Source organism: Capra hircus, chromosome 2, assembly GCF_001704415.2.
Source record: "Capra hircus breed San Clemente chromosome 2, ASM170441v1, whole genome shotgun sequence".
In the NCBI taxonomy this organism is placed as follows: domain Eukaryota; kingdom Metazoa; phylum Chordata; class Mammalia; order Artiodactyla; family Bovidae; genus Capra; species Capra hircus.
The window spans coordinates 135,449,537-135,461,701 of NC_030809.1; the positions used below are offsets into that span (position 1 = coordinate 135,449,537).

At 48.0% G+C, this 12,165-nt stretch overlaps 1 protein-coding gene across 1 annotated transcript in view; it reads left to right on the plus strand.

Moving 5' to 3' along the window:
* The window catches only part of CYFIP1 (cytoplasmic FMR1 interacting protein 1), a 102,886-nt gene that overhangs the window by 68,183 nt on the left and 22,538 nt on the right, over window positions 1-12,165 (plus strand). The window contains 4 exon segments of the mRNA XM_018065998.1: window positions 1,678-1,754; window positions 1,864-1,972; window positions 3,693-3,812; window positions 5,533-5,732. Of these exon segments, the coding sequence (XP_017921487.1) occupies window positions 1,678-1,754; window positions 1,864-1,972; window positions 3,693-3,812; window positions 5,533-5,732 (506 nt within the window).

Consider the following 12,165-nt stretch of genomic DNA (forward strand, 5'->3'; position numbering starts at 1 on the left):
TACAGCCTGGAGGCAGGGGTATACCCCCTCAGTTCAGTTCAGTTCAGTTCAGGCACTCAGTCGTGTCCTACTCTTTGCGACCCCATGAACCACAGCACACCAGGCCTCCCTGTCCATCACCAACTCCTGGAGTCGACCCAAACACCTGTCCATTGAGTCAGTGATGCCATCCAACCATCTCATCCTCTGTCGTCCCCTTCTCCTCCTGCCCTCAATCTTTCCCAGCATCAGGGTCTTTTCAAGTGAGTCAGTTCTTCACATTAGGTGGCCAAAATATTGGAATTTCACCTTCAACATTACCTTCCAATGAACACCCAGGACCGATCTAAGGATGGACTGGTTGGATCTCCTTGCAGTCCAAGGGACTCTCAAGAGTCTTCTCCAACACCACAGTTGAAAAGCATCAATTCTTTGGTGCTCAGCTTTCTTTATAGTCCAGCTCTCACATCCATACATGACTACTGGAAAAACCATAGCCTTCACTATACCCCCTGGAGGAGCCCAAATGCAGTGCCCTTTAGCCCCCTGGGAGTACATGATAAAGAGAGACTTTTTAATATTTCTTTATATTTAGGAGAATTGAAGTATTTTTCTCCATCATGAAGAAAGGTTCTGACATAATTTTCAGTGGTAGTGTGGTGGTCACTCCTGGTCCCACTGAAATGGATTTAATCTGCTATCATTTGATGGTAAAGTTGTATCCTTTCTCATGAGAACCTCTTTTAGTTGCCTTAACAAAGAGTTGAGATTTTGTGGAAGGGTTGAGGTTCTGCAGTTTTAGGTTTTTTTTTATCCCTGAAGTGAAGTCAAGTCGCTTAGTCGTGTCCGACTTTTTGTGACCCCATGGACTGTAGCCTACCAGGCTCCTCTGTCCATGGGATTTTCCAGGCAATAGTCCTGGAGTGGATTGCCATTTCCTTCTCCAGGGGATCTTCCCGACCCAGAGATCGAACCCAGGTCTCCTGCATTGTAGACAGATGCTTAACCGTCTGAGCCACCAGGGAAGTCCTTTTTATCCCTAGGACTTGCTTATTTTATAACTGGAAGTTTGTACCTTTTGACAGCCTTCACCCGTTTATCCTATGCTCCACCTCTTCAACCACCAATCTCTTCACTGAATTTATGAGTCTGTTTTTATTCTTTTAAGATTCCACATATAAGTGAGATCATGCGGTATTTGTCTTTGTCTGACTTACTTCTCTTAGCCTAGCACCCTCAGGGTCCATCTGTGTTGTTGAAAATTGGCAGGGTTTTCTTATCTTTTATGGCAGAGCAGTATTCCACTTTGTGTGTGTGTGTGCACACACACACCACAGCCTCCTCACCCATTCACTCGTCAGTGAACACGTAGGTTGTTTCTGTGTCTTGGCTATTGTGACTAGTGCTGCAGTGAACTTTGGTGTACAGATATCTTCTTGAATTAGTGTTTCCATTTCCTTTAGATTAATACTTAGAAGTTGAATTGCTCAATCAAAAATTTTTTAAAGTTTTTTTAAAAATTTGATCTTAATTCAGGAAAACAAAATTTGGGGCGAGAGTGCAACTTGTGGGATCTTAATTCCCCTGCCAGGGATGGAACCTGTGCCTTCAGCAGTGAGAGCGCAGAGTCCTAAGCACTGGGCTGCCAGGGGAGGCCCTAGGGAAGCAGAGTGCGATGCATGCTTTCTTTTTCTTCAGGTGAATCTCTGTTTTGACCAATTTGTTTACAAGCTGGCAGACCAGATATTTGCATATTATAAAGTTATGGCAGGAAGGTAAGTATGTGGTTTGTAGTTTGGGTACAAAATCTTGGGCAATTTGATCTGACATTTCCATTAAAATTCATAGTGCATGAGAAATTGTCCCCTCTTCCCTCCATGCTAGTTTGCTTCTTGATAAACGGTTACGATCAGAATGCAAGAATCAGGGCGCAACCATCCATCTCCCGCCATCCAACCGCTATGAGACACTGCTCAAGCAGAGGCACGTGCAGGTGAGCCAGGCCTCTCCTGGGTGCAGTGAGATACAGAGCCGGCAGTGGAGAAGTGGGGGTTTTCTTAGAGCTTCTCAGATTTTAATGTATGTCAGTATGTGTGTGGCTGTGGGATCTGTGGGAACATCCCTGTCAATAGCTGAGATTTTAAAGATAAACAGTTTCTCTTGGGTAACCTGACACACCAGAGATGGCTGCCCAGTGCAGCTCCCGGGGGGCTTGGCCCAAGCGCAGGTCCTCTCTAGGAGCCCAAAAGCCAGAACTTGAGTGAAAGAAGATTGGACACTTGTTACTGTGGTGTGCTCAGTAGCTTCAGTCGTGTCCGACTCTTTGCTACCCCATGGACGGTAGCTTGCCAGGCTCTTCTGTCCATAGGGTTTTTCAGGCAAAAATACTGGAGTGGGTTGCCGTGCCTCCTCCAGGGGATCTTCCTGACCCCGGGATCAAACCTGCATCTGCTGCATTCCAGGCAGATTCTTTACCGCTGTGGCTCAGATTCTGTGGTAAAGAATCTGCTTGTAATTTAGGAGGTCTGGGTTCAGTCCCTGGATTGGGAAGATGCTCTGGAGAAGGGAATGGCTAAGCACTCCAGTGTTCTTGCCTGGAAAATTCCATGGACAGTGGAACCTAGTACATGGAGTCCCAAAGAGTCGGACATGACTGATTAAGACTTTCAGAGTGGCAGGGAGGAGCTTTTTCTTGGCCAGCATGAAGAGTAAGAATACAGTACTTGTTTTGTTTTTTTAAAAAATAATATATGTATGCTGCTGCTGCTGCTGCTGCTAAGTCACTTCAGTGGTGTCCGACTCTGTGTGACCCCATAGACGGCAGCCCACCAGGCTCCCCATCCCTGGGATTCTCCAGGCAAGAACACAGGAGTGGGTTGCCATTTCCTTCTCCAATGCATGAAAGTAAAAAGTGAAAGGGAAGTCGCTCAGTCGTGTCTGACTCTTCGCGATCCCATGGACTGCAGCCTACCAGGCTACCATGGGATTTTCCAGGCAAGAGTACTGGAGTGGGGTGCCATCTCCTTCTCCGAATATATGTATATGTAATCAAAAGAAAAATACAGAAAGTTGTAGGGAAAGTTTCATGTCATTCTGTCTACAGATAGTGTTAGTCACTCAGTCATGTCTGACTCTTAGCGACCCCGTGAACTATATAGCCCTCCAGACTTCTCTGTCCATGCAATTCTCCAGGCAAGAATACTGGAGTGAGTTGCCATTCCCTCCTCCAATCTACAGATAACTGCCATTCATATTTTGGGGCATTTTCACCAGGGTTTTGTCTGTAGCTTTATGTTATTGAAATGATACTGAGATATACCCTTGTTGTTACTACTCTGCAGTAGAAATGGAGGGGTTTTCTCTTATTCATCCCTGTGACACAGTGGAGGTAAGGCACACACAAGCCACTCTGTGTTGGGAGGCGGCCCTGAACTCGTCACAAGGGGTGCACTAAGTGACAGGCCCAGGTTCTCCAGGAGGATTGGCATCTCTGCCTGTGATACAAGTGTAAATTCGCTGCAATGAATACTACAAAAAGTACTTTACAGCTTTGACTTGCAGAGTTTCAGCTCTAGGAAAATAGGGTGTTTGATCATACTGCCATCTAAATTTTGTATGTTATTTGTCTTATCCTTTGGAATAGCTTTCTGGGAGTAGGTACATATTCTCTTGCTTGTTTTTTGTTGCTCACACTTTCCACCCTCTGTGCCCAGCTTCTGGGCAGGTCCATCGACCTCAATCGTCTGATTACCCAGCGCGTCTCCGCTGCCATGTACAAGTCCCTGGAACTGGCAATTGGGCGGTTTGAGAGTGAAGATCTGACATCAATAGTTGTAAGTGCACCCCCTTCTTTCAGGTGCAGCATACATGGGGGAGGACTGGTTGCAAGGACTGGAGCTGCTACTGCTTTCGTCATTATTGATAAATTGACCTGATTGTAGGTGAAGTTTTTGCATAGAACTCCAAAAGTGTGCACTAGAGAACACATAGTTACATCTCACTGTTGCATAAGATATGGTAAAAGAGTAAAAGGTGAAAAGTTTTAAATTAAAAAGAATGAAGACAGACAAAAATGATTTGAGAGAAAATCATGTAGAAGATGAGATAGTGAAGATTCAACATAACGTGTCAGAGTCCCCCGAAGACAAAAACCAAATAATGAGGTGGAACAAACATTAAAAATGCTATTTCAAGAAAACTTTGATGAAATAAAAAACACAGTATAAATCCTTATTAGAAGCAAATCTCACATACCAGGGAAAACAGACCCAAAGTGGCCAGCACCAAGGACCATTATAGTGAACATTGTCGTATTGGACTTTTGAAGAAAAGGAAAAGTCCTGTGGCTATCTGAGCAGAGTAATCAGGGAAAGAAAAATCCAGTTGTCCTCAGACCTGAGCTGGCAGAAAAGGAGGTGCAACATACGGATCTTTTTGCCAAATCTGTCTTCCAGGAATAATGGCTGCAGGCACATGCTAATGAACTTGTGATAACTCCAGGAAAACTCTTTGTCCTTAGAAGTCAGTAGTGGGTGAGGGTTGTCTCCTGGGCCCACCTCTGAGCAGAGCATCTCCACAGGAGTGAGCATGCTTCCCCATCCTTCCTCAGGATCCAGGCTGTCTTGGGATGTGAAGCCTAAACCGGCCTTCCCTTCAGCGTGGCTTGGACTTGGCCATAGTGTTTTCATGCCCTTGGTCTTTCATGACTTAGTGGAGTCTTTGACCAGTATAAACAGAATGCAAGTCACAGAGACCATTTTAAATTTACTTGTAGTAACATTAGAAAAGGAGAAAGAAATAGGGGGAATTGATTTTAATAATCTATTTTATTTAACCCAATATATCCAAAAGTCGACATTTTCACATATAATCGTTGTAAGAATTTTATTGGTGTGGATGTTTTATATTCTTTGTTTTCACATTTGGTTTCTGAAATCTGTATGTGTCTCACACATACTGCACAGCTTGGTTCAGGCCAGCCATGTCCTCGTTGCCATATGTGGTCAGTGGCTGCCACAGTGGATGGAACAGACCTGGGCAGGTCTGTGACGGGGCTGTGTGAGAGCCCGGAAGGCCGCCTTTGCGCGTGCTGCCAGTGTTGCCACACAGCTTTGGATTACCTAGGGTGTCTCAGGGAAGTGACTGAGGCTGACACCCGAGGACACACAGTCTGTCATCAGTGCGGTGGACACGTCTTCATGTTCTCTGCCCCGTGAAGGGTTTGGAGGATAGCGTGGGCCAGTAGCGGGTCACTGCCGTGGAGAATGGACAGTGGCCGTGGGGGGACAACTGTGGAAAGGAGGGGCATTTTAAGAGCACTGGAGAGGGCGTGATGAATTTAGGTGTGAGCAGTAAGCTCGCATCACCTGTCAGAGCCCCACCATGTGGGTCCTGGGCCTCGCACGCTGAGCCTACCTCCGTGCAGCGCCTTCCTGTCTGTGTCCTGTCCTGCTCCGTCCACCTCGAGCCCCCGCCACGGCCCTGCCCCTGGGAGGGTGAGGCCACTGTGCCGTACCCGACTCTTCTCACGTGCCTGGCTTTGTGGCCCCATAGGAGCTGGATGGGCTCTTAGAAATCAACCGCATGACACACAAACTGCTGAGCAAGTTCCTGACTCTGGACAGCTTTGACGCCATGTTCCGGGAGGCCAACCACAACGTGTCTGCGCCCTACGGGAGGATCACCCTCCATGTCTTCTGGGAGCTCAACTATGACTTCCTGCCCAACTACTGCTACAACGGCTCCACCAACCGGTAAGCGTGTCGCCTCGCAGGCAGCCCCGGGTGCTCCTACCCCTGGGCATCGAGAAAGGACGGTCTCTGGGCCCGTCCGCCCCGTGTACAGGGTACGCAGGCCCTCGTGATCTCCTCTGTCTGCAGGTGCAGCCCAGGGCCAGCCCTTGGTTCTGTGGTCGTGGCTTCCACGTGCAGAACACGTGCAGGCCAGAGTTCCTATTGAGGGCACTCCCGTGGGGCCCGGGGTCAAAGCTGTGGTACACGTGGGTAGCAGCTGCTGGGTCTACCCCACCTCCATACTTTTACGTCTGCTGACAGTGGGATGGGCTGGGTGACTCGACTCTTTCCATGCTTCCATTCTGGGATGCTGGAGCACGTGAGGGTCCAGTTAGCCTCCCTCCACCCATCTACCATTTCACTGCTGTGCTGAACGCATGAGTGGCCTGCTGGGTGGTGGCGTGCCTGCTGGCTGCAGTGTTGTGTGGTCCAGCCTCAGGGTACATCCGCATCCTGGGATGGCCCTGTGTCACTTCCAGCTCTGTGCAGAGCTTCATTTCTGCTGTGTCAGCACATGCCAGGGACACATGGGAACGTGTGTGTGTGAAAGAGAAAACGTGGGTGGGTGTGAGAAATAGGAGTGAGGGCGAATGAGGGTGTGTGAGAGAGACTATGTGTGTTTGAGCGTGATGACCACTTTTTTAAAGCAAATGTCTTTTGCTTTTACTTTGCTTCCCTGCTGCGTCTGAACATCCCTTCCCGTTAAGTGTCAGCTTAATCACTACTGACTTTTAGTCCTAGATTTTTGTCTTAATCCAGGGTGCTGAGGTTCAACCCCAAGGGCAGAAGGGAGGCCCTCCTTCAGCGTGACAATACCTGCTGTTGGGACACTGTCTGTTTGGGACACCAGGCTTGGTTTCCTTGTGGGAATACGGGCCTGTTGCTGGTACATGGAGGTGTGCCAGTAGGGCCATCATCTCAACCCCAGGTAGCAGCAGGGGCATGTGGCCGTGGCCACGAGAGCCACTGGTGAAGGAGCCCTGGCTGGCTGCCTTGGGTCAGGGGCCCTGTGCCCAGCTGGGTGCAATCCCCTGAAACCAAACTTAAGTTTGTTTTAGGGTTGGAATTAACTAGAAAAATATTTTTATTACACAAGTAATGCATCATAATTGTGGAAAAGCTAGAAGTCATGTGTGTGTTTGTGTGTGTGTATGTGTGTATGGAATATTATGGGGAAAATAATTAAATCCCTAGAGATTTCCCTTGTAAAATGTCTGTCTTTTAGAGTTTTTGCCATACAGGCAAATATACATGTGTACTTTTTATTTTGCAGAAATGGAGGCCTACTGTTAAATTGACATTCTTTTTTTTACATCATATGTCACAGTGAAGGGTATTCTGTGTTAGTAAGGGTGCATACATGCTTATTTTGCATTTGAAAATCTAATTCATGGCCATTTGCAAGATTTTCTTTGCTTTGGTTGTCTGTTTGGAACTTTGGGAGTTAGTTTCTGTTGTGTCTGTTAACAGGCTTCCCTGGTACCTGAACTGATAAAGAATCTGCCTGCCCCTAGGGAAGGGATGGCTGCCCAGTCCAGTGTTCTTGGGATTCCCTTGGGGCTCAGCTAGTAAAGAATCTGCCTGCCCCTGGGGAAGGGATGGCTGCCCAGTCCAGCGTTCTTGGGCTTCCCTTGGGGCTCAGCTAGTAAAGAATCTGCCTGCCCCTGGGGAAGGGATGGCTGCCCACTCCAGTGTTTTGGGCTTCCCTTAGGGCTCAGCTGGTAAGGAATCTGCCTGCAATGTGGGAGACCTGGATTTGATCCCTAGGTTGGGAAGATCCCCTGGAGAAGGTAACAGCTCCCTACTCCAGTATTCTGGCCTAGAAAATTCCATGGACTGTGTAGTCCATAGAGTCACAAAGAGTTGGACTCGACTGAGCAACTTTCACATTCACTGTGTCCCTAAAATTATTTTGCCTAGTGCTTAAAACTGGCATCTCCCAAACCGAAATGCAACAGAACCTTGTTATAGACAAACTGAGAAACTATGTTAAGTGGGGGCAGGGCCTGGAGGGTTAGAATCAGGAACATAAGGAGTTTTACTTTTTTTCTTTATTTTAGATTGCATTTTTGATCATCTAGCATTTTGTCACCCTTTAAAGAATTCCCAGAGATCTTGGAAAAGGAACAATTGAAGATGTTCCCTGGACCCCTTTTGTGGCCCCTGCACTGCCTGTGTACAGCACCGGCCTGTTCTGGTCATCTTAGTGACAGCCCAGCGGGTTGAGGGCTCGGAAACAACAGGAGCTGTGCGGAAGGGCTGCGGGGTGGCGGGGTGGGGGGTCAAGTGAAACTTAGCTCATGGTGGATTGAGTCACTGCGTTTTCTGAAAACCCTCCAGGCATGATGAGTGGTGAGTGTGAAGTTAGGAAAAGAGGTTTACGCTGAGGCCTTGCTTGCCAGGCTGGGCTCACGTGGGTGCCCTCGCCTGATGGAGGCTGATTCTGGGGAGCAAGCCACCAGCCAGGCCGCATGCCCTGGTAGCAGCAGGAGTCTTGTTATCAGAGACACGGTTGCCAGGACTCAGGTCAGGAAGTGGTGCCAGTGGCCTTAGCAGGAGTGGGACCAGCTCCAGGCTGTAAAGCGGTCGGTGTGGAGGACGCCGCGGCCCAGGGTGTATGAACTGACCTGAGGCCCCTCTGCCCTCAGTCCCCTTAGCCCGTCCCATGTGGGAGCTCATGTGAACAGCCTCAAGTGGAGGCTGCCTTCACCTGGCGGCGTGTGCTCCTGCCTCCCGGGAGGCGCTGATACGCAGCTTTGCCCCAGGCTCTTGAAGCCTATGCCACCTTCAGCAGGCTTGGTGATCACAAGGAAATACAGTTTCACACGCATAGGAGCTGCAGTCTGGCAGGGGCCAGCATAAAGTGACATCAGCCTTCTTGGGCCCAGAAACCCATGTGCAGTTCAGAGATACCATCTTCACCAGAGCAGTTCTGGTGGCCTTCACCTTTCTTAGCGTTGGCAAAGCCAATTACTTCTGTATTTTTAGCAGTCTTCTAGTAGATCCCGTAGAGCTTCATTATCTGGAAAAGACAGTAAAAAATAGGATTTTATATCTCCACCTTGCATGTGGAAACCTGAGAAGACAGATAAAACTGTGCCATCCAGTATCGTAATTCTACACTGAGGGTTTTCTGAGAGCTGCTTGCAGGAAATCGCACTCCGTTTGTTTCTTGTCATACCTACTTATGAAATGCTGCTCATTTCTGCTTAGTAATGTAGGCCTGGTGACTCTGGGAGGTCACATGGGGTGACACGTGACTTAAATTTAACCTGTACAGCTACTGATTTTGACAGTGTGATAGCCCTCAAAGTAAGCCAGCTATTGGGAAGAGTCTGCCTGTTTGGCAGCAAGACTGCTGAGGAGGGAGCAGTGTACCACGGCGTGTCCCATCACTGCTGTTATAACATCCATCCCCTCGTTAGGGTGCTGCTTATGCTAACTTGCTTCAGTTTTGTCCGATGCTGTGACCCCACGGACTGTAGCCTGCCAGGCTCCTCTGTCCATGGGATTCTCCAGGCAAGAATCTGGAGGGGGTTGCCATTCCCTCTTCCAGGGAATCTTCCCGGTTAGGTTGCTGGCTGCCAAATTTCTCTACTGACATGTTTCCATTTTTCTGTTTGAAATTTGTAAGTAATGTTTAGGGGGAGATAATCTAAAACTTTGAAAATGGTTCCTTATTAAAACTTGACCCACTAACCTGAACATCTGTTGATGATTCTTACCCAAATAATTATCCCTGTGGTGTTTGAACAGTGGTGATTTTCTAACCTTGTCATTCCATCTACAGTTATTCATTGGCATTCTGCTGTACATGTTAGCGTTTTTTATTTATTATTAGTAAGGATGTGGGGATTTTAATACAGGGTTATAATCTGTTACTGTCATGACTTGGTTTTAGGTTTTATGGCTCACATCTGTCTTGTCTTGGCGTGTGGGAGCCCCTTCTGCCCCATTTCTCTGTCTTCTTGGCTGTCCCATGATTCTTAAGCCTTCCATTGTGTGTAACAGAAGAAGTCCCAAATGCATTTTAGGATTATCCTTCTTTATTCTTGTAATCTGTGAGTCAGTGATTCCTTTTCATGGAGAATATTTTAAAATTAAGCAGAGTCTGAGTGTTAGGTGTGCTCGCTGCTGCTGGGGTGTCCTTGTTCTCACCTCCTTTCAGTGGTCAGAGCTGGGAAAGACTTGCACCTGTGCTGTTCCAGATTCCTGGGGCTGCCAGAACAAGTTGTCACAAACTGGGGGGCGTAAAACAACAGAAAGGTATTCTCTCACAGTTCTGGATGCTGAACATCCAAAACCAAGGTGCTGGCAGGGCTGTGCTCCTCTGAGGCCGGGTGGGGCCCTCTCCTGGTCTCTGCTGCCTCTGGTGTAGCCAGCCGCCCTCGGCCTGCAGCTGCGCGGCTCCAGTCTCCACCTTTGTTGGCCTGTGGCATTTTCCTCACATGTCTCTCCCCCTCTTCTGTGAGGAAATGAATCATGTTACATTGAATTAGGGGCTCACTCTGCTCTAGCATGACTTCATCTTAATTAATTCCATCTGCAACAACCGTGTTTCTGAATAAGAGCACATTCTGAGGTGCTAGTAATTCAGACTTCAAGTTGTCCTCTGGGGGGACACAACCCCATAATGTGTATGTGTGTGCCTCCTTGTATCCAGGCTTCCCAGGTGGTGCTAGTGGTTAAGGAACCTGCCTGCTAATGCAAGAGATATAAGAGACACAGGTTCAGTCCTTTGGTTGGGAAGATCCCCTGGAGGAGAGCATGGCAACCCACTTCAGTATTCTATGCCTGGAGACTCCTGTGGAGAGAGGAGCCTGGCAGGCTGCAGTCCATAGGGTCACAAAGAGTCAGACATGACTGAAGAGACTTAGCACGCGCTCATACTACTTGTTCGGGTGGCTCAGCTGGTAAAGAATCTGCCTACAATGTGGGAGACCTGGGTTTAGTCCCTGGGTTGGGAAGATCCCTTGGAGAAGGCAAAGGCTACCCACTCCTGTATTCTGGCCTGGAGAATTCTATACAGTCCATGGGGTCGCAAAGAATCGGACGACTGAGCGACTTTCAGTTCACTCGCATGTCACTTGTACCCAGCTCTCTCTATATTGAAACCATGAATTTACACAGCTTTGTCTTCAATTCCAGGTCAGCGACACAGGCTTCATTTCCATTTTTTAACTTCCTTCTGTACTGAGAATTCTTATTTTGTCATTCTTAATGTATTTATGCATTTGCTTAATTCCGGGACATGAAGAAAGTAGTTTCAGAATTACTTAACCTTTTGACTGTGAAGCACAAACCTATTCACTAGAATTCAGTGTTTGTTCCCATTTTTTTGTCTTTAGATTGAGAAATGTGTATAATCAAAATGTGGTGTTTAAAAGTTACTTGAGATAATGGAGTAACAGGGTTTGAATTTACTCTTTCACCTTAAACAAGTGGAAAACTGGACAGCATTTATGAAACAACTATTTCCACCAGATGTTTCCTGGAGGGAAAGGAAATGAAGGATGGAGCTGTGTGGCTCCTTGGCTTCCTACCTGAAAGCACTTTGGAGGTCTTGCTTGGTGGAGGAGACAAAGAAGCTGAGATGGCTGGATGTGCACGGCAGAGTATGGGAGAGCAGAGAGATATCAGAGGAAGAGCTCCTGACACCAACTTAGGAGCCCTTTGTGTCTGTTAGTCACTCAGTCGTGTCTGGACTTTTTGTGACCCCATGGACTATAGCCTCCCAGAATCCTCTGTCCTTGGGATTCTCCAGGCAAGAATACTGGGGTGGGTTGCCATTTCCTTCTCCAGAGGATCTTCCAACCCAGGGATCAAACTCGGGTGTCCTGCATTACAGGCAGATTCTTTATCATCTGAGCCGCCAGGAAGCCCAGTCTTTGCTTGAATATGTATTTTGTGTTTTGTGTGTGTGTGCGTGTGCGTTGGTTTGTTGGTTTTTGGTGGTTTTTGGGGAGGACGGGGAGGGGAGGCTGTACCCATAGCATTCCGGATCTTAGTTCCCTGACCACCTATGAAACCTGTATCTGCTGCAACGGTAGCACAGGGTGGTAACCACTGGACCACCAGGGAAATCGTCATTCCTGAATATTAAACTGTGTGAGCTAAGTGGAACGCCACAAGGCTGGTAGAAGAACAGCTGCCAGGGAGCTGTAGATGGAATTGTTTCCAGAGCTCACCAGGACTAGGAGTCATTTGAGGCCGCCTGTAAGAGTGGGGAAAGCTCCCTGAATGCCCAGGCACTGGATAGAGTCGCCAGCAGGGCCTGTCTTAGTGCCAGCACTAGGGCAGGGACTACTCTATGTGCTGTGCTTAGTCACTCAGTCGTGTCCGACTCTGTGACCCTGTGGACTCTAGCCCACCAGGCTCCTCTGTCCATGGGGAT